The 24,985-nt window shown below is 41.8% G+C and overlaps 1 protein-coding gene across 9 annotated transcripts; it reads left to right on the forward strand.

Annotated features, from left to right (window-relative positions):
• Positions 1-3,301: 3,301 nt before the first annotated feature.
• Positions 3,302-24,418, forward strand: E2F6 (E2F transcription factor 6). Of its 9 annotated transcripts, none has more exons than XM_032104172.1 (7): positions 3,302-3,493; positions 8,400-8,448; positions 9,913-10,129; positions 10,441-10,599; positions 11,572-11,686; positions 12,975-13,113; positions 17,729-24,418. In XM_032104172.1, exons 1-7 carry the CDS (start codon positions 3,428-3,430, stop codon positions 17,746-17,748), a joined length of 765 nt encoding a protein of 254 aa, XP_031960063.1. In that variant the 5' UTR covers positions 3,302-3,427; the 3' UTR covers positions 17,749-24,418. The 9 variants fall into 9 exon arrangements, with proteins under 9 accessions (XP_031960063.1, XP_031960060.1, XP_031960067.1 ...); XM_032104169.1 differs by having other exon boundaries at positions 18,248-24,418; XM_032104176.1 differs by having other exon boundaries at positions 9,994-10,129; positions 18,248-24,418.
• The last annotated feature ends 567 nt before the right edge of the window (positions 24,419-24,985 follow it).

Genomic DNA, 24,985 nt, shown 5'->3' on the forward strand with positions numbered 1-24,985 from the left:
ATTTCAGGATCATATACATAGTCTAATAAATATTAATAGGATATTCGTGTAACAAAAACAATGGGAAAATAATGTGATTAAAACAAATTTTTGAGTATCACAATGGCAATATAAAAACCACCAAAAAAATCCCATACTGCATGAAATTCAAACCTTTCACCATTTCAGTGCTGCATGAGGTTCACCAGTAAAAACTTTTACAAAGCAGTCAAATTTCAGCTGCTCAAAATAAAAGTAAAACCTACATGCCTAAGTAGTTCAGGGTAAAATACTAAGTTACGCAAGTAACATAAGAAGCATTTTCAAGAAAATTATGTTTTGACTTTCACATCCAGTCATTAAAAAAAGTTAGTGAATCCACTATTCTGGGAGGTTTTGATGGTAAAAGATCAGATTTAGGAAATGAATTATTGCCCCCTGGTGGGCAATAGAATCAATGTAATGAAAAAGAAACCAATTTCAGATAAAGAAGCAAATCTTTTATTTTAAGAACCATGTTTTGTACAATTAATGTCTGGAGGTATTAAAAGAATGCACAGTCATTTCAATATGCATTAAGATAACAGTAAATGAGGAATAATTTACATTTTCATCTACAGGAGTAAGAAAGAATGTGTGATGTTTAATTATCAGCTTTATAAAGCGTAAATAATAACACACTAGAATAAAACTCTTTATCAGCAGAAGGCTACAGCAAAAACTCCTGATAGTCGAGTCAGTTACTTCAAAATCTAATTTTCATTTAAAAGAGTAGTAAGGCTTTTTAATTTTCACATAAATATAGAAAACTCTTCCTGAATCTGAATCTGTGTGGGGCTCTTCTCTGCTCCATTAGATAGGTCATCAGGCAAGGACAGAGAGGCATGGGAACAACAGGATTTGATCTTATGACTGGCTAGAACAACAGCATAGTTAAAAGTTGAAGCAATGTTTTCCACATGGGTTAATACAGGAATTCATGTATCCTAATCCTCAAATTATGAGTTGTTAGCCTCCTCCTAATATCTGACCAGCCAACAGCCACCAATTCCTATTCAATAACTTTAATACTGCATGGCACATTCTTGCATCACCTGAAACTAAAATGGTCCTAGATATCTACTCCAAACCATTTTGCTGTTCCAGGCGGAAAAAAACCTGCTTTATCACAGTGGGTTTATACAATCTGTAATTGCAATGATAAAATACATCTTCCAGAATACAAAAAAGAGAGAAATGTTAATTCCTTATGGAACTATGTACATCCCCACAGAGAAGTTAGCAATCAGATTATGTTGCCCATACAAAAATGAGCATTTTTACATTTCCATGTAATCATGTGTCCCTTCCAAGACAGGAAAACATGCACCTGCAGCAGTCCAACCTCACCTTGCAATACTGACAACCAGCATTTGCATGACATCTTTAGATGCACAACTCCAAATCTCCTGAAACACAGACATCTTGCCTTTGAAGAGCTGTAACACATTTTTTTCTTTTATTCTTTTTAATTCATTAGAGCACAAGAACAACTCACCTTAGTTCTGCGCTTCTCTACAAGGACAATTATTACCGCAAGTACTTGACTGAAAATTGGTTGCTATGAAGAAAACTCCATCCTCTATCAAGGCATCTGATATATCATTGGTGATACCATAAGCTGCTCTAAATGAATGGCTAACTGGAAGGGCTATGAAACGCATAGCAAATGAAAATTAATTCAGTATTTTTTCAAGATAATAGTGTTAGTTGACATGTTAGGTCTGACATATTAGAATATGAACAAAGTTCTTTATGGTCTTGAATTCCTCATACCAGACTGGCAGTTTTACACATCCAATGAAATCAGGGAAGTGACTGGAAATTTCACCTGAAGTATGGGTGGGAGAAGCAAAATAGTTCATAATTCTTTAAGCAAAAGAACTCCATGACAGACTTACCTGCTGTAGAAGAGAGTTAATTGCCATAAAGAGCAATCAAGCAACAAATGGGCTGTCTAACAAGGAGCAGTATTTTAAAGAAATGTTTTTGTCTGACAAACAGAAGTTATCTACGCAATTGGACATTTTGAGACTACTGCTGAGGTTGGCAAATGAGCGAGGCATCAGTGCTTGGAAAACGTTACCAGAAGTATGGAGGAAAGGGCAGGAGCAATGGAGCTGGAATTTGGGAAAGGATGTTGCTGCGAAGTAAATGGACAGGCTTAGTTAGGACACGCCACATTTGATGGCTCCTGTCAGGCCCTAGAGGAATATACCTTGCCCTTCACTCACATACTTCTTGTAATTAATTTATTTCTGATATGGGCATTCTCTCTGTGTCTCTGCTGTAAGCAACACACACAGTTTTGGCTGCCTCATACTAGCAAGTAATGACAAAAGCAGGTAATTAGGCAGGAAATCAATACTAATTATTCTCACACCTACTTGCATGGCAATGCTCAGAATGCTTTCTCCTTGCTCATGCTGTTACCTGGAGGAAAGAGAAATCTCCCTCCTTGCAGTAACCAGTGAGGACCTTCTTCTTGAGGGCAAGCCATATGAGAAGCAGCTGAGGCCACTTGGACTGTTCAGCCTGGATGAGACTGAGGGGAGCCTCACTGCAGATACGGCTTCCTCCTGAGGAGGAGCGGCAGACCCTGATGTCTTCTCTCTGGTGACCAGGGACAGGACCTGAGGGAATGGCCTGAAATTGTGCCGGGGAAGTTTAGGCTGGACATTACAAAATGGTTCTTCACCCAGAGGGTGGCTGGACACTGGAAGATGCTCCCCAGGGAAGTGGTCACAGCACCAGCCTGACGGAACTCAAGAAGCATTAGGTAGGACAATGCTCTCGGGCACATGGTGTGATTCTTGTGGTGTCCTGTGCAGACCCAGGAGCTGGACTCGACGATCCTTGTGGGTCCCTTACAACTCAGCATATTTTGTGATTCCTCCCCTTAACCCACGCTGGCCGCTGCAGCGCTCAGTGCACTCCCGCTGCCGGCAAAGACGAGGACGGGGGCGAGCACACCCGTTCCTCCGCCAGCCTGGCAGGCTGATGACAGGGGAGGAAACGAGTTAATTCAGCGCGTTCCTGCCGGCGCTCGGTGAGGCGGGGGATGCCCGGGGGGGCGGGAAAAGCCGGGAAAAGCCAGCACAAGCCAGGCAGGGCGGGAAGCTGCCGCGGGGGCCGATGGGTAACAGGGGGAAGGCGGTGGCTTCGCGCGCGCCCCGGCGGCAGAGGGGAGGGCGCGTGCGCGGGCCCTGCCCGTTCCCGCCCCAGCGGTCGCCTCAGGCGCGCGCGGGAGCGGCGGCCATGACGGGCCGCGGCGAGGGCGGGAGCGGCTCCGCGGCGCCCCGCGCCTGGCGGCGGCTCGGGGCCTCGGCGTGAGGGCGGCTGTGCGCCCTCCCTCCTCCAGCGCCTCGCCTCGGGGCCGGCCGGGGCAAGGAGGAGGGACCGGGCGGACATGGCCAGCCCCGACAAGTGGGAGCGCCTGAGGCCGCTGCAGCTGGACACGCTGCGTGTGAGTGAGGTACATGGCGGGCGGCACTGGGAGGCGCTGCCTGTGCATGGGGAGAGGGCGGGACGGCGGTGCAGCTGTGCTTCTGCTGCCGGAGCTCGTCAGGAGGCGGCCGAAAGCCCGTCCTACATCCCTGGGCGGGAAAGATGCGGCGGGCCTGGCAGCGTGGTACCCCGGAAAGAGCTGTGGGATGCTCCCCTCCGTCGTGGCGTTGGAGCGGGCTTCCCGGGAAAGGTGATACAATGCGAAGGGATGTTTTTTCTTGCCAGTGTTACCTATAGCCTCTTAATTGAGCTAAGTATGTTGTAGCTAAGTATGAGAAAAAGGGATTACAACTGTGTTTTCTCCTCTAAACGTCTGTGATGTTGAGGTAGTCATCTTACATGCAGCTGCCACCACTACTTCTAGCAATGCTATGAAGTAGCTAACAAAAAAGCCTATTTCGTAAAACTTTTAAAAATCTGCTACTTTTTTTGGTTTATCCTGATGGTGTGTACATTTAATTTTGTGAAACTTCTTCAAATTTTTTACTGCTTTTTTTAATTAATCTTGACAGTTGGGCTAAATGTTACTTGGTAGTACTTTCTAAAAGCTATGAAAGAGTTCACATAAGTTTTTGGGTGGGTAATTGAAGTGATGATTGTAAGAAGCAAATCGTGTTTGGCACAGCTTCTTTATGTAGATATTTAGATGAGTTTTCAATGGGTGATACTTTCCTGAATCAGCTGCTCATAGACAGGGAAGTCAAAGATGTAGTAATTATTAACAGCCTTGGCTGTAATGGGCATGGAATAGTGGGTGTTGAGGAATATATCTAGTATGGGTAGCTCAGTTTGCAGGCAGCTGATGGGTGGGATCCCAGGACAAGAGGCCATGGACTGCCAATCCTTTGGATAACAAAAGGGCACAGAGATGGTGGCACTGCCGAGGTGGATGGAGAGACACAGCAGGAGCAGAGGACTCAGGGGGAAGAGGAAGATTCACCTGGGCAAACTGTGAGAGTATAAAAATGCAGAAGTTCCTTTATTGTGGATCTGTCTTTGGAGGTACCTGCTTGAGCTGTTTCTGTGTTGCTGCACCATGAATAAATTGTCTTATGGAGAGACACCTGAGACTCTGCAGTGGAAAACCTGGGGTTGAACCAGTGAGGAAACATGGCCTGATGGTGTGAGTGTGGTGTGTAGGGAGCCAAGTGGGCCTCCCAGTAGCTCACTGAAGCTGCCCACCATGAAGGGGCTTCAGTCCCAGCAGTGATAGCCTCTGTCTCTGGGAGTGTGACTGCCAGAGAGTCTCATGAATGGTCAGACAGGGAAATGTTCTTAACAGTGGGATATTCAAGGCCCTGAGTATAGTAAGGAAGGCTAGTAGCACAGTGCAGAACCTGGCTTCCAGCTTATTCAGTCTTCAAGACTTCAGTTTATTCTGTCAAGAGGTAGTTGAGATATTTGGGAAGGCAACTTCAGAAGCCAGAGGAGCTGAAGAGATGGAGGTCAGTATGGAGAAATACATTTCATCATCACACTCCTGGCAGAAAGAACATACGCTGGATAGTCTAAAAGGACAGACTAAAGAACAAGGATAAAAACTGTCTGGACATGGACATGATGATTGGAAAGCCAGAGTTGTTGTGTTGAAATTAGCAAGGAATGTCAAAGGTCACAGTATTAAAGAAATTTTCCTGTCTGACCATGCAGGAGCCACTCTTGTCAGTCACTCTCGCACCACCTGAGCTGGGATTGAGGCCCTTTTGCAGCTGCACCCCCACACTCACACAGTCAGACAAGGTCCCCTCACCAGCTCGACCCCAGGTTTCCCATAGCAGACTCTAAGACATCTGGATCCTTAAAATAACTTGGTACAACAGCTCAAGCAGGGATCCCAAACAAAGGAAACCTTGGGCTTGTATATCCTGTTAGGTTTTTGTGGTCAGGTTTTGATAGCGGGGGAGGGGGGGAGGCGAGGCTACAGGGTGGCTTCTGTGAGAAGCTGCCAGAAGTTTCCCTCATGTCCTTCAGACCCAATGCCAGGCAGCTCCAGGATGGATCTGTCACTGGCCAAGGCAGAGTTAATCAGAGATGGTAGTAGTGCCTCTGTGATAACATACGTAAGAAGGGAAAAAAAGTTACTGCACAGTTGTAATTGCAGCCAGAGAAGAGTGGAGTGAGAATATGTGAGAGGAACAACTCTGCAGACACCAAGGTGAGTGGAGGAAGAGGAGGAGGTGCTCCAGGTGCTGGAGCAGAGACTCCCCACAGCCTGTGGTGCAGCCTGTGGTGAAGCAGCTGCACCCCTGCAGCCCATGGAGGACCATGGGGATGCAGAGATCCATCTGCAGCCTGTCTGTGGAGGAGAGCTAGGCTGGCACAGGTGGATGCCTGAAAGGAGGCTGGGAACTTGTGGGAAGTCCACACTGGAGCAGGCTCCTAGCAAGGACTCATGGAGAGTGGAGCCCGTTCTGGAGTAGGTTGTCTGGTAGGACTTGTGACCCTTGACCCTCGCTGGAGCAGGCTGTGCCCTGCACCCAGGACTGCACCCTCAGGAAAAGTGATCCACATTGATGCAGCTGGTGGAGGGAGAGCTGCTGCTGTGAGATAGACCCATATTGGAGAAGTTCATGGGAGGCTGTCTCCTGTGGGAGGGAACTGCACACTGAAGCAGAGGAGGGACTGCCCTCCCTGAGCAGCAGCAGGAACAACATTTGATGAACTGACCATAACCCCCATTCCTGTCTCGGTACACTGCTGGTGTGGAGGAGGTAGAGCTTGGGAAGGAGGGAGGGGTGGGGGGAAGGTGTTTTTTTAAGACACGTTTTACTTCTCATTATTATGCTCTGGTTTTATTGGTTATAAGTTCAAATTAATATTCCCCAGTTGAGTCTGTTTTGCCCATGATGGTATTTGGTGAGTGATTGCTCCTGGTCCTTAGGTCAACTCATGAACTTCTTGTTACATCTCTCCCCTGACCACTTATGCAGGGCAGTGATAAAGCAGCTAAAACACTACATACCCTCACAGTGTTAAGCGTGCCAAAGCCTAGGGATGCTCAGCTCCTTCTGTCTCTGAATGTCCTGTCACCTGGCTGGCAGCACAGTTCACGGCGTCTTGCCTGGGGCTCCCACCATCCAGAGCTCAGCATACAGCTCGCACTGCAGCTGCACCCCGAGCTACCTGTACTGAATGTATTCTTCAAGAGTTACATCAGCAGTAAAGGGGGGGAGGATGGGATGAGGAACCTGCTGCTAAATGGGGCCGGTGATTTAGGAGGAGTAAAGGCATGTAAGGCTGCCGTACTCGGACACTTTCCATGGCTTTTCAGATCGGATGTCCATTAGGCTTTGTGTCTTAAGGAATGACCAGCGACAGAAAAGTGGCAAGTTAGGAATCTTCTTGTGAAAGCTGAACCCAAACAAATCTGTAAGATCCTCTTGGGGTACATCCTGAGAGAGCTGGCTGATGTCATTGTGAGGTTGCTCACATGACTTTTGAGAGGTTGTGGAAATCAGCTACAGCTTAAGACAGTCTCACTTCAGTCCCTTTGAAAGCCATGAAGCAAATTTCCTTGGAAACTATTTGTAGGCACATAAAGGAGAATGTGGTTGAATAACCAGCATAACTGTACTTGCAGCCTGATTACCCTTGGTGGTGAAATGACCAAATTTGTAGATCAAAGCCATGGATGTCAACTACGTTAGCTTTATCAGGACTTACTGAAAGTCTTACCTTCCTCTTGAAGTTGGGAAATTACAGATGGTAAAATACCACACAAGTAAAAAGTCCTTGGCTGGACCACCAGGAACAAAGAGGAGTGGTTAGTAATTCATACTTCACTCAGAAACATTATTAATTCTTTTCCTCAGGGGTCTGTCCTAGGGCCTGTCCTGTTGATAGGTGGAGGATGTGAGGTGCCCCCTCATGATGTTTATGGGCTGGAGGAAGGGGTCATCTATGACCTCATAAACTTCAACCCAGGAAGTTGAAAATCAAGTGTCAAAGTCTACCTGGGCCTTTACCCCGCAGTGGTACAGGCTGGGGGACCACCCTGTTGAAAGGACCTGGGTGTCCTGATGGACAGTGGGTTAAATGTGCACCTGCACTGTGCCCTGACATTGAGGCAGATGAGGCTGTCTTAGCCGGAGACTAAACAATAAATTGAGGGAAGTGATTCACCTTCCTTACTTGGCATGTATTAGGTTGCCCTTGGAATGCTGTTCCAGATTTAGGCCCACTAGTGTAGGAAGGCTGTTAATATCCTGAGGGAGCTTGTTAAGCCACAGCAGCCCTTCAGTAGAATCATACAATATCCTGAGTTGGAAAGGACCCATAATTGTCAAGTCCAGCTCCTGTCCAAGCACAGGACAACCCCAAAAGTCACACCATGTTCCTGAGAGCGTGTCCAGAGCTTGTTGAATTCTGTCAGGCTTGGTGCTGTGACCACTTGCTTGCAGAGCCTCTCCCAGTGCCTGACCACCCTCTGGGGGAAGAACCTTTTCCAAGTGTCCAACCCAAACTTCCCCTGACACAGCTTCATGCTGTACTTGCAAGGAAGTTAACAACTTGAAAAGCTGGCCAGATACTTCACAGTAGTACATGATGGGAGACTGAAAGGAAATGGCCATGAATTGGAAAAAAAAGAAGCAAGAGAGGTTGCAGTTTGCCTGAGCATCAGCGTGTTCAATAGTGTTTCCTAATTTCAAAAACAGAGTGAGTTGTGCTGAGATTAAGGGCTGAAAATTCTGGCAGGAATTAAAGAGCATGTATTCCTTCTATCTGGTGACACTTTTTCACAGTGATAGCTGTTGAATTGTCAGACCTGTGATGGCTGTAACATCTAAAGTAGATTTGAGGATTTCTTCTGAAGAAGCTCCCCCTGTAGATAGCATTTTATGACAGATTGTTTTTTCCTTTTTTAATTTCCTCAGGCACCAATGATCGACCTGAATGTGTACAATGATGCACGGCATGTGAAAAGTAAGTTTCTACGTTTCATGTGTGAAAATTAATCTTGCAGTATTTCGTGCCTTTCTACAATGTCAGTACATGCTGTAGACAAATGAAATATTGTAATGTATTTAATATCAGCAGAGCAGGAGAAATGCTGAACACTGATTGAAATAACAGATGTGAAGCAAAACATTCTTTATAGTTTCTCTTCTTCAGATCTGCTGCAAGTATACTTTCCCACTGCTGTAAAGAAAATAATGCACAGGAAAAGTGAGTTAGAGAAAACTGGAACAACATACTGGCAAATGTTGGTTTTCAACTGGTGTTAATAAATGCGAAAATAAACTTGAGTGAATTTCTGGGTGTTGGGGATTTGTTTATTTTCTCACCAGTTGAATTGTTTCACGCATTTCACAGTAGCACAGTCCAAAACTGAGTTGTTGGACCTGTCACTTCGTGTTAGAGTGCACAAACTTGCAGCCATGGAATGAGTGTGATACATTAGGAGTAAAAGTACGTGTCTTATTCATTGTGGGAAAAATACTGATGTTTGAAGAGTGTTTTCTAGGGAACTTTGTTTACACACACACTCACCTTTTCTTGAAGCATTAGACTGGAATATTGCTCAGGGACACAGGTTGATCAGATGAAATACCTGGTTTGCTTTACAGGAGAAAAGACAAGTAACAGCAGAATTTGACAGTCTTTCATTGACTGGCATCAAATGAGTGTGTGCATACCATGAGCTTTTTGTGCCTCAAAAATAGGTGCTTTTTTGTGCTTTTTGCATACGTAAATAACAATTTCTAGTTACTCATCAGTGACTTCTGCTGTTTCTGCAAATATGTTGGTAATGGATACACACAGCACAGGGATCTCTTTTAAACCAGGGTGTCAGGGTATGTGTAGATCTTTGTTGTGTTAGTAAATCAAACAATGGAATGACCAGTTCTTTTGCCCTGAGACCAAACATTACAAGCAGAGTTTGTCTACATACTAAGTTCTTCAATTCCAGAAGAGATTGGTCATGTCCAGGCTGAAACAGTCCTGAAGCCAAGCTGACTCCTGAACCATACCTGATGGTTACATGGGAGGTCTGCTGGTTAAAATGGACCAAAAGGTTTTCTCTGGCAGCACTTCAACACTATCTATAGTTAACCAGAGGTTTCATTGGTATTTGTTCAGTGATCCGATCTCAAAGTCCTATAGAACATAAAGTTACTCAGCTGTTAATATCCATACTAGCAGTGTGGAGTCATGAATGTTGAAAGCATAAAAATGCATGCTTGCTGTTTAGATGAAGTCATTGCAAACAAATGAAGGTATGTGTAGTTAATAGGCTTTATATAATGCCATTGCAAAGTTAGCATTAAAAACTGCGGTGCTTCCAGACTTTTATCTTCATTGTTACTTCATCACCATCACTTTTTTAAAGTAATACTTCATGCTTGTGTAGTAGCTTACCCTAAATATTCTACCAAAACTTTACAGCAACTGTAGAGGCCAAAAGGCCTCGATTTGATGCATCCTTGGGGCTTTTGACACGAAGATTTATGGCTCTTCTCAAAAAAGCTCCAGATGGTGTCCTTGATTTAAATGAAGTAGCAGCAACGCTTGGAGTACGAAAACGAAGAGTGTATGACATCACCAATGTGTTGGATGGAATCCACTTGATTCAGAAAAGATCTAAGAATCTTATCCAGTGGATGTGAGTAGGCTTTGAAACTTCTCGTTACTGAAACAGTAAATCCCAATAATGTTGAGTAATGTTAATAACTTTGAGAGTATTTTTAAGCATATTGAATTACTTCTCACAGATATTTTAAGTTCTTCTGGATCCTTAGGCTGTGTGAATTACCTAATATGTTAACACGTATCAAGTGCAGAAGTACATGGAAGCATATTTCAGCAGAGTAAAGGATGCCAGAGTTCCTTACTCCTTTCTGTTAGTATACTTGATGTTTAATAAACAGGCTTTTATTTATACAAACATACTAGACAACTTTCATATTCTTCTAGAGGTAATAATCTTGACCAAGTTGTTGGAAAAGCAGCAGAGCAGCAAAACCTTAAAGATGAACTTTCTGACTTATCAGACATGGAAGAAGCTCTGGATGAATTAATCAAGGATTGTGCTCATCAGATATTTGAACTAACAGATGACAAAGAAAATGCAAAATATCCTTTTAACTCTTGCATTACTTTAACACATCGTTTTGGTTGCACATACGTATCTAGTAAGAAGTGTAGGCTGATAGCACAGGTATGCAGTACTGCTTGGTAATGAGTTTTATAATAGCAGACTTTTTGATTATTTTGTATTTGGGAATGCCACTCGTGTGCCTTGCTTTGCAGTATTCTGGACAGTCTGGCGTGTCCTCAGGGGAGTGCTGCTTGTGTGACCTTTCCACTCCAGAAGAAAGAAGTGGGGCAATAGTCTTAGTACCCTGACCATCACCTTGTTCTCTCTGAGTTGTGTCAGGGGCAGGTGAGATCCAAGCTGCTTAGTGAGATGACAAAGAGGACTCAAAGTGGAGTCCGAGTGGCCTGTTGCCAAGGAGATATAATGGTATGTTGGTTGTGTCCTAATACTGTTCTCTGTTGAAAGAGGTTCTGGTGCAGTTTTGATTTTCAGATGGGTTTTGACAATAGAAAAGAGATTTTAATGTATCACACAAAGATTGAGTTTTGGCTTTGGGTTACAGTAAAATATTATTAGCTCCCTTGTTTGGCAAGATGTCAGGGTATGTGCTCAAATGGAATGTGCCCATTTTCTTTACACCTTACTGGTTAAGAAAATAGTTTTATAGTGTGCCAGGAAATTAGTTTCATGCTATTACAAAATAGAATGTAGTTTCTGAAGGACAGAATTCCCTCTGCTTTGTGGACTTATGACAGCATCTGTGAAAACTGTTTGGGGATTTTTTAACATTGAATATATTTTTAAAAGTTTTTTTCCTTCCAAAAAATACAGAAAAGTATTTTTCCACTTGTTAGCTGATACTTCATTTTATAAAGCTAATATTAACCTCAGCTGAATTGTTGATCAATTTTCTTAAGTTGGTATTCTGCCTCAACATATCTTGACATCACACTCTTTGCTTCTGTCCATTAGCAAATTACTTTACAGAATCCTTGACCAATGTATACACTAGCTTATGTGACATACCAAGATATCCGAAGCATTCAGGCATTTCAGGAACAGATTGTCATCGCAATCAAAGCTCCAGAGGAAACCAAATTGGAAATACCAGTTCCTAAAGAAGTAAGACTTAAACATTTCTCCTAAGGGAACAAAAGTTCTCAAATGTGATTTTTTGCAGCAGCAGTCAGTAATTGACTTCCAGTTTCTTTGTCATGCAGATATCAGTAGTTCATTGTTCTTGTGTTCCACTAAACAATGCTGTAGGGATAATAGTCCTAGAAACTTACTTGCAGTATTTTTCTTTTTACCTAAATTATTAAGCCATAAATGTATCTGAGCTTTAGTTACCTGGTTTTGCTAGAGAGAATGGAACAGCTGTAATAAAGTATGCAATGTACAGTATGGTTGGAAAATGAAAACATTTTGTCACTCTGGTAGTTCATATCTAGAGGGATATTTCATGGAGTGGGGCTGTGCCCTGTCTTCACCCCACGGTGCAGTACACAGGCTCCATTCTGGTCTCACAGAGGAGCCGGACCTTTGCCCACTGCACCCAGCAGTGCTGCACCTGCTTAGTGGGGCCTGTGTACTGGGAACCCACTGTTGGTAGTGCTCTAAGAGGACAAATCCTGGAAGTCAAGATAACAAATGGAATTTTAATTCTACTTTCTTTTTTGCGTGAGCATTTTTGATAATCTTCTTAATTGCGTAGTCATTGAAGTTGCCTTGCTGTGTGCGCAGAAAGGTAGGGATATCTTAGGAAAAGGAGATGAATCAGTAGAACCAAAAGAGTTAGATCCACTGCATAGATCTCCAGTACTTCCCCTGGTCAAAGCAGCTGTCTCTTATCCAGTGGAGATGAAAAAGAGACAATTTCAAAGGCCTCCTGAAGCAATAAAAAGACAGGATTGAAAAAGTTGTATATTAGAACAGAGTATTTTCTCCATTGTGCATTAAGATTTATTTGCTTTGTCTTGCAATGTGATGTCTGCTGAAGGAAAGCAGTAGAAGCAATAGGGATTAGTTACTTTACCATGTCATTAAAGCTGTGTGCTCCAATTTGTTGTCTGATCCATGGCATTGCTTTGTCAAGTTTTTTAATTTCGTTACTCTTCGTAAACATAGTAAGTCTTGGTCATGTATCTGAAGGTCAGTAGAAAGACTAAACAAATATTTAAATGCACATTCATCAAAAATGGAAACTCATTAGCTTAATTCTGCACAATAATTGTCCTACAAATGTATGTAATAGTCATAATTTATGTGGAAGTAGTAACACAATTTTAAATAGTTACGTCATTCCTGTATTTGTTCTGTTCTTAACCTATTGTCTTTAAAATATGTGCAAAAATAGATAAGGATGTGCAAGATTTGTTATTTGGATTATATGCAAGTTGCTGTTTTATAGGATCACATAGAAGTACATGTGAAGAGCACAAAAGGACCCATTGACGTGTATCTGTGTGAGGTGGAAAAAGAGAAGCCAGGTGCCAACACTTGTGAAGATATGGATACTTTCACTAATGAAACTGTTCATTCTGATGAAGGTAACATCCTCGTTTTACAATTTATCCACACGTAGTAGGTTTTTTTTAAGATGGTTGTACCATTCTGATTAAGTTGTAAGCTGAACTGTCGAACAAGTATAATTTTCTGAGCATAGTTGGTGGGCCAAGATGTGTGGGAGTGAGTATAGGAAATGCCTACAAGAGAAGTCTCTGCTGTTGTGTTACCTCACAGCAGCAGGAGGTCAGAGAGTCAGGCACATGCATATACAGCAAGGCACTCTTGTTCCCTGACCTTTTCCTTCCTTTGCTCTTTGCTGGTTTCCTGTCGGAGCTGCGCTCTGGATGGAGCGCTGTGTGTCAGTTCTCAGCTGCTGCGGTACAGAGCCCAGCTCAGCTGAGATTGTTGCCATGAGAGTTACAATGCCGTTTTGAACGAGGCTGTGCTGCCGCTCATTCCCTGCCCTAAGGGAGGGCAGACAGAAGAGGGGATGTAGTATTTTAATCTCCTAAACCAAGATTGGATGGAATATAGAGTCTGAAGAACCTTAGTGCTACAGGATGTTGTGGCTTAAAAATAAATGTGGCAGGAATTGCAGTAGCTCAGAACACAAAGGAAAAATTATTTTTAGCCAGTGCTGCTTTATAGTTGAAGGGAAGAGTTTTTCATCCTAGGCATTTTTTATTTTGCTTGTGAAATAACTCAGAATTGTATTTTCTACAATGACAGTAATCATATTCCTTTTTTACTTTCCTTTCAAAGTGAGATCTCCAATGGAAGAGAAAAAACCATTTGAGATGCTAGATTAATTACAACACAAAAATCTAATACAGAATGTAAATATCTGTATTATAGGGCTTTTCCAAAGCTGCTTGGATCTGCAAACTTCGTAACCTGAAATGTTCTAAAGTGTTTTAAAAAACCAGCAGCGAATTGGTTGAGTGCTTTCACAGGATTGCTTATCTTCCCAAGTCAAAAGACAAGAGTTTCTGGAGTTGCTTTTAGGATCTTTGTTTTCTTAATTGCATGTGATCTAGAGAACTTTGGGGAAATGGTCTTTTTACCTTATAATTTTAATTGACAGAAAACATAGATAATAAATTACTTCCAAGAAGGAGGGTTGGAAAACTATTTCTGGAACAGTCCACAATCTGTGTGAGAATGTATAAAATGAAGAAATGCACTTTTCAGTTCTGAGGCTGCACTACTAAGCAGGATTGTCAAATACGAGTGTAACAAAGAACTGGTGTATTGGAAGCCTTTGTTAAAAAGAACAAGATGTAAATATCCTGAGAGTTATGCCTTACACTGTGTAGGTGCTGTTTGCATCCAGCTCTACGTGAACTGTGGTATCAACACTGAAGTGAAACAGTTGGGCTTTGTGTACATACTTGTATCATTTCTAGTTAGTTACTGATGTAGATTTATTGAGATGGTTTGCATTTCTGCCTTTGTACAGCAAAGAAATAAAATAAGCTTACAAAAATATTAAATAGTCTAATGAAACATGTTGGGTTGCCTTTGCTGCAATTCACTGGGTGACTACAAACATTTTAAGCTATGTGAAAATTTAAAATCTGTTTTACATGGTGCTGTCAGATAACACTTAGATCTGGATCTTGTGATACCACAGTACTGTAGCAGTTTTCAGAAGAATGATCAATAACTACTTAAATTCGTCCCTTCCAGTTTCTAGAGTTTGCATACAGCAGAGCTTTAGCCGAGTATCGTGATGTCTTTGTGGCTCAGCTTGCAAAAATGTGTAAAATACTTAATGAATGTGACTATATTCATCCATGTTTTGTGTCCATAAAACAAAGCTGTGGAATTTGGATACTGGATTTTCTAAGGGAGTGAACTGTCACTGTACAAATGCCATGCTTGGGCTCACTTCATCCCAGTATCAGAAATGTGCACCAGATGTTTCTGTAGGGGTGAGGTGGATGGGGGGTGGGTTGGCAGGTTTGATTTCAAATGGGAAGTCCAGGTCCTTGTTTTCCTGATCACACAGTATTGACAACTATACATCTACTCACAAGTGAGAACAACAAAGCTAATAAAGCCCTGAATGTTTTAGCCAGCAACTCCACAGCTATTTTAGACAGATGCAGCGAAATTAAATGCTCTATGTTCTACAACACAAATAATGTGGGGCAGGTGGCACTGATGAGCTTAAATATACCTAAATACAGATTGAGAGTTAATTCAGTTTCCCACAAGGTTCACTGATTCTGTAAAATGCATTGTAGTATACTATGCAAATCGGGGAAAAACACCAAGTGCAAGCTTGTGTCAGAAAGTAATTTTGACTTTTTTTTTTAATGTCCTACCAACTTCCAGCTCCAGAATACAGGACTTCAGTATAGGATACTATTTTTTGTTGTTATGAAATTCAAACTACAGGCTGAGCTGTTATAATAATAAATAAAAGCAAAGTGACAGCACAGTTAATACATAGAAGACAGTAAAAATGAGGAAGTGAAGCTGGGAGTGAGGACTAAAACTAAGAAAGCATTTTTTTTGCACAGGACAATTGTCCTTTTCCTTCAATGACTGGTTTCTTTTCAAATGCCAAACTCTCTATTTGATGTTTCTGTTTCGGTGGGTGGGGAGGTCTGTGCTGAAGAGAAGTATTGATTCCCCCCTACACTAGTTCAACAACTCAGGACAATGTTTGCCATGAAACGTGTAAAAATTTCCAGCACTAACAACTAATTACGAATGCTGTATGTTGGGATGGGTTTTTGTTATGTGATCATAAAATCTTCAAATAGTTTGGGTTGGAAGGGACCTTAAAGATCATATAGTGCCAGTCCCTCTGCTTTGGGCAGGGATGCCTTCCCCTACATCACAGAATTATTTAAGTTGGGAAGAACTCCAAGATCATCAACTCCAACCTTTGACAAAACACTGCAACATCAACTAGGATCATAGCACTGAGCATCAGATCCAGTCGTTCCTTGAACTCCTCCAGGGATGGTGACTCCACCACCTTCCTGGGCAGCCTGTTCTAGTACTTCTCAATGCTTTCAGTGAAGAAATTCTTCCTGGTCTCCAACCTGAACCTTCCCTGGTGCAGCTTGGGGCCATTTCCCCTCATCCTGGTTGCTCAAAGCCCCATCCAACCTGGCCTTGAACACTTCCAGAGATGATAATGCATCCACAGCTTCTCTTGGCAACCTGTTACAGTGCCTCACCACCCTCATGGTAAAGAATTTCTTCCTAATATTTAGTCTAAACCTACTCTCTCATTCCTACCCATTACTTACCTTATCTGTAGAGTAAGGAAGTATATTTTTACAAAATAACCATCTTAAAAATGTTAAGGAAGTCTCTTCAACATCAGAACAGTTCATTTAAATGAAACATTAGGATTTTTCTGACTTTTTTTGCTGTGTAATTAATTTTTTAACCACACAATTGTCACAGTGAAACAGGAGAAGCTGTAATATGACAATTATTAAGTACATCTGTTGTTTTAATAGTGCACCTTCAGTGGAACGAATGGACTTCTGAAGATTAAACCACTGTTGTTACTACGTGGTTACGTACAGTGTTACCCACTGGTGATGCTGGAAAACAATGTACTGTATAAGCTCAGTGCGCTAACTAGCTGAAAAGATTCAACCTGGACTTGAAAAATTCCTGAGTGATGCTGAACTTACATGCAAGTTACAAGCTCACTTGTAAATGTGACCGGACCTAACTGAATTTGTATAATAATGCTTGATTTTTTTCTGAGAGATTATTATTTTTGTTGAGTCCATATCTGTCCATTTTCAGTATATTTGTATGTGTAAGAAGCTCTCTTGGCTATTTGAGGACTCTAATAAATTAAAAGGCTCTAATAATCTTTTTGTCTTCCCTTCAATAAGAATGGCTAAGCATCTAAATGCATTAATCAGCAATAGCAACAACCAGGATCCATAATTATGAAATGCCTGGTTTTGCTGACTCTGCAATTGAAACAAGTGCTGCAGGTTGCCAGTTCAGCCCTTATTTGGTGTGGGAAATCACGGAGTTTTCAGATGTGAACGGCAGTTTTCAATAATGTGATTTTTAAAGAAGAGAGAAGATCCTGCAAAGAATGTCTGTTGGAAAGCACTTGAAAGCCAGCAGATTTCTTCATTTTGAATAATCTTTTTAGTGTGTGTGAAGAGCCTTATTTATAAGCATAATCGAACATTGATTGCAAAAGTCACTTTAGCTGATCCTTGTCAGTGGCAAAGTTCACCTGCTGGCCAGGCCATGGGCTGCTCCCAAGTGCTGAGGCTGGCTGCAAGCTCTAAACCCTTGTGTTCTGTGATCCTGGTGCATGGGCTGGCCCTGGCGCCCTGCTGAGACCTCAGTAACTGCTGAAGAGTTTATCTGGAACACGCATCTGATATTTTTGGGTCCACTTCTGATCTGCCAGGGGTAACTTGTGAGAAGTGTGTTGAGGCTAAAATCACATAAACTACACTTGATTGTATAGGCTATATACATCTACACGAGGTTCTCACATAGATGTTTACTGAAGGATTGCCATTCTCGTTTGTCAGAAAGCATGATCTATGTTCCGAAGGAAATCTTAATGATGTTTGCAGAGAAAGGGCAGCCTGGTTCTGTCCATGTAAGGCATCTGTGGTTCCTTCCCTCCCTGCCACCCCGCTGCAGGCAGACAGCGGGCAATCTGAGGGCCTGGAGCACCATGTGGACATGGGCTGGTGGAAGCTTCTCACCATGTGATCCATGAATGAGGTGGTGTTTGCAATTGCCTCTGGATGGGGTTATAGAAGACAATCCTAGAAGCTGTAACAGCAAATTCAAAGATCAAAGGTCAGGACATCACAACTCTTACTCTTTTATTGACTTGTATTAGGCCACACTGTGGTGATGCATTCCCCCCACCCCGGCCACACTGTGATCTCAGAAATGGCCTCAGCCTTGACAAACAGCAGGTGGCTGAGCTCCTCTTGAGCTTATCAGAAACACTCTCCCAGGAACTTGTGCTGTCTAACAAGCTCCTGTGTTTTAACGAACAGCCTTGGAAACTTATTTTTGTTGCCTGAATAACAACCTAAGTGGAGTAATATTTTTGTTACCAAACTTTCAAAGAAAGTTACCGACCTGAATTGCTGCAAGGATGGAAAATTACTATGACTAAAGCCAACTCTCTTGCAACCCTATAAACAGCAGTCCAAAGTGAGACCCTTGGAGCTCTCTTGGACCACAGTGTGCTGTGACCAACATCTCCCTCTCGGGGCCAGTGAACTCTCAAGTTTGCTGTACTCGGAGGATCGCCAGACTGATGGATCCTGGACTGATACACCGATTCCTCAAGGCTCAACCATAGAGAAGATGCAAAGGCATCCGACGTGAGTACTTCCCTGAACTTGACAGGAATTTTTCACAGGCATATACCTACTACAGACTCTTCATGTTTGTGTGCATGCTGTGAGAGACTGAACTTTTAATGGATAATGACTCAAGATACTCTCCATTTGTGGAGACACCAGGGTGCATTGTTGAAGCCTGGTTTGGAGGTGGAGGAGGTGAGGTTTTGGATGTGCAGTGGTTAACCTCTGCTCTGATAAGACTGAGGGTGAATGATGTGCTATGAGTGAGAGAGAAGACAGGTCCTGTGGAGATGGGATGGTGCCTCCTGTCATGCTAAGGTGCTCTCCCTTGCGCATACCACGGGGTTGTAGGGTTCACTCAGTGGGGCTCCCTCCTCCTTCCCTCAGGAAAGTACCAGGACATTCATGTTGGGCTGAGGGTGTTCGTCTATGCTGATGGGCCATAATTGACTCAACTGCTGGTGTGATGGGCAGCAGTGTTGTCTTAGATGATGCCAAGGACATAATTCCGTGATCTGCAACATTACACCATCCAGTGTGAAGCTCCCCACCCTGTGGGAGGTACCTGGGCATTCCCACCTGAACCTGAGTGACATAAACCTAATAGATGTGTTCTGCAGATTATCCTGGGGGTTTTTCCCCACCCTTTCTTTAGGACTTCCCTAACCACCTGAAGGATCCAACCTGCAATCACCACTTCAGCCAAGACTGTGGAACAACAAAGTCTCATCACAGGGCCTATGGGTGGTGAGATCTTCACAGTCTTGCCCTCTCTCTCTCTCTCCTTTCTTTTCCCCTGCACATGTCCTTGGGTGAGGTGGTTGTGCTTTCATATTGCAACACTTTCATGTTATGTTACTACAGATAATAACAACCAAAATTGTTATTATACACACCTGTTTTCCTCTGCAACCAAATTGTTCCATAATGAGCCCTACATGTGTATATTTACAAACACTGATAATTCAGTGTCATTTCACTCTAATCCATCCCAGGGGATCTATTAGCAGGAGCCTGGGCTACCTTCACCTTCTGCAACGGGTCATATCACATGTGAGTGTGAATATGACATAGCAAATGTACTAGGAATGTTCTAGATTCTTAAGTACTTTCAATTTGTAGTAAGTCAGGCCTGTAGGTAGGTTGTTATATATTAAATTCTGTATGAATCTATTGCTAAATTGTTTAGCTTCAGTTATCTATTAAGTACTGTTAAGTTTAAGTGTTCTTAAGATTAAGTGCTGTTAGGTTTTGTTAAGTGTTGTTAGGCCTTTAGGGATAAACTCTTGTTGAAGTCCTGGCTCAGTTTAGTGCGAGGGTTCACTATGAACCAACAGGAGGGTCTTCTGTATTCCTTTTTATCCTTATCTTTTCCTATCCTTTTCTCTTTCCCCTTGTCCCCCCAGACTACATGTAGATACTTTTGGGTTTATTTTTGTTTGGATTGGTTGATTTTGGATTTTTGTTTGCTTTTCCTCCATCTGTTTTAACCATCTAGTAAATAGTAGAGTGAACCTTGCCAGCAAACTTTGTTGTGTTGTCACTTTTATATTAAACCTGGTTTTGCTGAATCACTTTGCCAATGATTCTTTAAGCAACCTTAAAACACTCATTTGTGACATATTTCAGAACATCCTTCAAAAAGAAAACTTGACACTTCAAGAGAAAACTTCATTAATATAAAACTTGCAAGAAGCTATTCAGTTAAACAGTTAGCTATTTAGCTATTCAGCTAAACAGTTTTGTTTTCAGTCTCTTGTAGATCCTGATGCAAATCCTGCACAGAACTGCCTTTAGACAATGCAATATTCTTTTTCAGACAGATGAGCAATTTCGATGTTGCAGCTGTCATTTTCTAAGCAATTCTTTCCCCCCCCGCCCCCCATTTATAACCATTAAAATGTCCCAAGCAGGTTACAAGCATAGTTATTGCTTCTCTAACATGCAGCCTAGGCACATGAGAAATGAAACAAGAACTGATAAAATTCTTGCAAATTAGGAAGGTGTCAGATCAGATACAAAGTTTCATAAAGCTCAGAAAGGGAAAGGTTGTTCTTATATATATTTTAATAACAAGACACACTAATTTTTAAAAGGCTTGCTGGCTCCTAAATCTAGGATAACATTTGTGTGCACAAACTGTGACCTTGACATTAGAAGAGTTCAATTCCAAATCTGAAAAAAAAGTTACCTGTCAGAAGAAAAGTTCAAAATGCAGTAAAAACATTTCAGAATTTATTTGGATAATAAAGTTTTAAAGGGGATTCTACCAAATATTGCAAGTGGTAAAATTTTAGTGTGGCATCTGGAATAAGGGAAGGCATTAATGCCACTTTGAAAAGGACACGTGGTCGGTATGTCTCATGTTGTTATTGGTAAGATCCATCCTTGCAAACTATGATGAGACTGTCTTCTGCCATTCTCATCTGCTAAGCTATACTCTGCCTCTGCTCTTGTTCTGGAGTGTCCAGAAAATAAATTATATGTAGAATGAATGAATGAACCAATGAATGAATGAACCAACGAATGAAGTTACTCCCATTTTCCCAAGATGAGAATCATGAACCTTTAGACCATTTCTTCCTGACCATACTGCAGCTGCTTGAGTGCTCTGAGTGACACCAGACACTCTGCTGCTAGCTGGGCACTCAAGGATCAAACCAAGCTTCCCAGAAGTCAGTTGTGATCTTTTCACAATCCCTAAAACACCTACAAAAACTGGACAATATCCACACACAGACTCCATCCCATACACTAAAGCAAATTGCACAGAATTCAGTCAGGAGGTGAGAACTGTGATTTAGTTGATAATGCACTCCCCACAGATCGTCAGAGAACCTTTTTACCAAGCAATGTTCTCACTATCAATGCCAGTAATACTTTGTGTAAGAAACAATTCCTCACAAAGAAATAATCTCTTAGAAGATTGGTCTTAGAAACAGCTTCAACCTCAAATGCCCAGCAATGTGTGTGAGCCTTCAGGCTGACAAGAAGCTATTGGAGGTGATGATTTCTGTATTTATTCAGCTGAAGAGAAAACAAACACATTTGAAATGATGCAAAATTATCCTGTCCTGGAAGAATATTTATGAGGGAAATATAGAGATATAGGATTAATTCTTCCTGTGATTAGAGGTTAAAATAAAGCAAAGTAAAAGCTAAATACTGTGAAAACGTTAGCATTCGTCTCTTTTGAGATAAAAAAAAGACTTAATTGCAGATTTATCTTGAAGAACTGAATAAAGTGATTAAAACAAATGCCAGTCTTTCAAACTGCCAAAGTTGACATATTGATTGTCAGTCTTCATGCAGAGATTAGTAGTTTTGATTTGTTTGGAAAGTATCAAAAACATTGATAACCCTGGGCCACTGAGAAGCACAAAAGGCAAATGTGGATTAGTGTGTATTTATTTATTAATTATATGTTTCTCCCAGTCTGAAATACTCTAGACTGTATTAAAAACTTACTGCAGATTGAAGCTCAAGAATCCTACTTCTTTTTAAAAAGGTATTAAATTTGTGACATTAGATGATGATTAAATTCTTTAAAACAAGTATCTTCCGATCAAGATATACTTTATTCTCCATCTGTAAAATGCTGTTCCTTTATACATGGAGAAAGTATAAACTGCTTGGAAAGAAGGGGTTGGAAGGTTGTCCAGATATTGTCTGTATTCTGTGTATGTGTCTCTGAGGATCAGTTGCCTGGAAATGAAAACAAGGCAACAGTAATTGTTTACATAGATGTTGCCTAAAAACTTCTCAGGCATTTATGCTCTCTCTGCTGACTTTATGCCAATTGTCCATCTCTTAAATTGACACATAGAGCTATGTTTGGGGCATAAGGAGGGAAGTCTGCAAAACAGCCTTTATGATTTGGAGGGAAAATGACACAGAACTACAGGGGGGAAAAAAGTCTCCCTAATGCAATTTAAAAAGCTTTTTACCACCTTTGAAATCAAAACCTGATCAGGATGGTGTGTGTTCACTTGATTGCTTCCAATCAGTTTAACAAAATCAAGGTTCAACTAGAAACAGTCATTCAGCCATGTGCTTTACTGGCAGCAAATGGTGGCTTTGAAATGGGCCTGAGTTCAGCTCTAAGTATAATTTACTCAACTTAATTGTTGCACTTTGATATTTTTGTACAGATAATTCTTAGTTTAAAAGTAATAATGGATTCACAATGGTAATACTGGTAGTACAGGTGAATTACTGAGATACAGAGCTACCATTATCAGATGGATGAGATATGTAGTTTCTCTTTCCATACACAGAAAATCTCAGTGTGGCCTGTCCTTTAGGACAGTTTTACTTACATATAAACCCATATCTCCTTTCAACACCACATCCTGCTGCTATCAGGCAGCTTGCTGCCTCTGTGCTGTGTCAATTTGCAAAAAGGGGGGACTGTCTTGATCTCCTTTGCAAACTCTGGTCAGTTCTGCTCTGCAGTGATTCCTAAGAGTGTACCAGCTTCCCCAGGACCCTCCATAGAATGCTTGTCCAGCCCCAACAAAGGCAATCCCCGGACTTGCTGTGCTCCAGGAAGTAATCATGGAGGGTGCCCTGGGACAGCATCCTTTCTGAAGACAGCACTGGAGACCTCTCCACCATCTTTAAAAATGTTATCCCAGGGCTCTCATTTTTACTGCATGTCTTTTAACAAATTAAAAAGCAAAATAAATTCAATGTTCCAAACACATAAACATAATTAGCATCTTACTGACAATTTCAGTTGAGAAGCCTAAGTGTACAGATGTACAAATAAGTGTTCCTTATGTTTATTTTACATATATTTTTTTGTTTGGTTTTTTCTTCCTTTGGTATTCTATCAGTCTTGTACTAAAGAGACAAGAAATCTGAAACATTTGATTAATCTTCAAGTATAACTTGTCTTTTTTTCAATGATGACAAAATTGTTCTCTCTCTAGGTTAAATAAACTGACATTTAAAAAAGCTTAGAGACAGGATTAACCCTTTCCTCATATCACGTCCCAGTACATTTGTTTTTTACAGTGGCCAGTGAAATGGGTTCATCCTTCCAGTATTTAGGCTTGTGTGAAACAAACACTCTAAACACCCTGAGCTGGTGTGGAGTTTCCAGGGAAACTGGTGAAACGGAAAAAGGAAGAAATTATCTGCCATTTCTTATCTGTGTATGTCAGTTCCCCAGCCCCGCAGAGGACCCAGCTCCACAGAGAAGCACATCTACCCCTGCTGAGCCCGGGGATGCCAGAGCTGCTCCCGGCTTCCCGGAGGCTGCGGGGCCACTAGAGGGATGTCTACAACCATCCTTCCACGGCTTCTGAAGCGCCAAACCGGCACTTCACATTCCCGAGCAGCTGCAAATCACACACGGCATCAAACAGCCCTTAGAAATGCTGCAACGAATGTATCAGAGGGCTGCTCGGCGTGGTCTAGGCAGAGTATTTGGACACTACCAGTTGGAAAGATGAGATGCAATGCTGGAGTGCTACAAGGTCCAAGAGAGCTGATCAAATATCATACAGTCATGGATTCACAGAATCATTTAGGTTAGAAAGGACCTGGATAATAATCTAGATCCAGCCCCACCTTGTTCTGGTTAAATAGTTTTAACACTACTAAGATCACTCTTAATGACTACATCTAGTTATATCCTTTTTTTCCTTTATTTGTTTCCAATAGTTTAGCTTGTATCTAGTGGAATGGTGCAATCTATTTAAACTGCCAACAAGTTAGCACTAGGCTCAGTGCAAAAAGTATTTTATTTTTTTATTAGTTTATATTAGTTGACTAGAAAAGCATGAAAATGTCATAGAGAAGAGTTCCCTCTCCTACAGGGATCAACTGTTGGAACTGATAGGATGAAAGGGGCTGCAAAAAAAGGAAAATATGGGTATACTGAAGAAATAAGCATTAGTTCTAAGTGCTACCTTGTGCACTCCAGCATATGTAAGGAAACCTTATTTACTACCCTGGGTAGATGAGTCGAACCATTATATTTAATTACGTTTATTAATTTAAAAAAATTAATTCATGTGGAAAAGAAGCATCATGGATTTTAAAAGAGGTAGTAGTTAGAATTGGATTATTTATTTATTTATTTTAATAGTTAATTCCCTGGAAAATGTGATTTCGGTCATGTCTGAACTATTTGCTTCAAATTTGCTGAATAGTTTTGGCTGGAAAAAAAACAAAGGGGATAAACTGTGTTGGAGGAAAGTCCTCAGTTACCCAACAGCTCAACGATCAGAGCATTTAGTCAGGTAGCAGACACCCATTAACAGAGGCTCTGCTGAGGCAGGCCACGCTCAGCCCTTCCTGTGACCACCTTCCTTTTGTCACAACTTCGAGGGATGGGGACACACCTTCCAAGGGAGCAGGCTGGTTCCCAGGGTAGGAAGCCGTGCTTCTCATGCTCCCCCTCGCTGACCCAACAAACTTGGTGCCTTTGTGCAGGTCAGCAGCTTCAATTGAGGAAGAATTTCCTCTTTCTCCTGCTTCATGGATACCGAATCCTTGGACAGCTTTCTAAGAAGTAGAATTCTGCTTTGAATTCCCTTGGACAAAAGTAGGATTTCCTTATTCT

The sequence above is a fragment of the Corvus moneduloides genome, chromosome 3 (assembly GCF_009650955.1).
Source record: "Corvus moneduloides isolate bCorMon1 chromosome 3, bCorMon1.pri, whole genome shotgun sequence".
NCBI lineage: Eukaryota > Metazoa > Chordata > Aves > Passeriformes > Corvidae > Corvus > Corvus moneduloides.

Excerpts from the sequence above, each read along its gene's own strand:
- E2F6 (XM_032104169.1), top strand. The coding sequence starts at position 3,428 with ATGGCCAGCCCCGACAAGTGGGAGCGCCTGAGGCCGCTGCAGCTGGAC. Across the intron at positions 3,494-8,399 it reads ACACGCTGCGTGTGAGTGAG|GCACCAATGATCGACCTGAA; the intron begins GTACATGGCGGG and ends TAATTTCCTCAG. Across the intron at positions 10,600-11,571 it reads GATGACAAAGAAAATGCAAA|ACTAGCTTATGTGACATACC; the intron begins ATATCCTTTTAA and ends ACCAATGTATAC.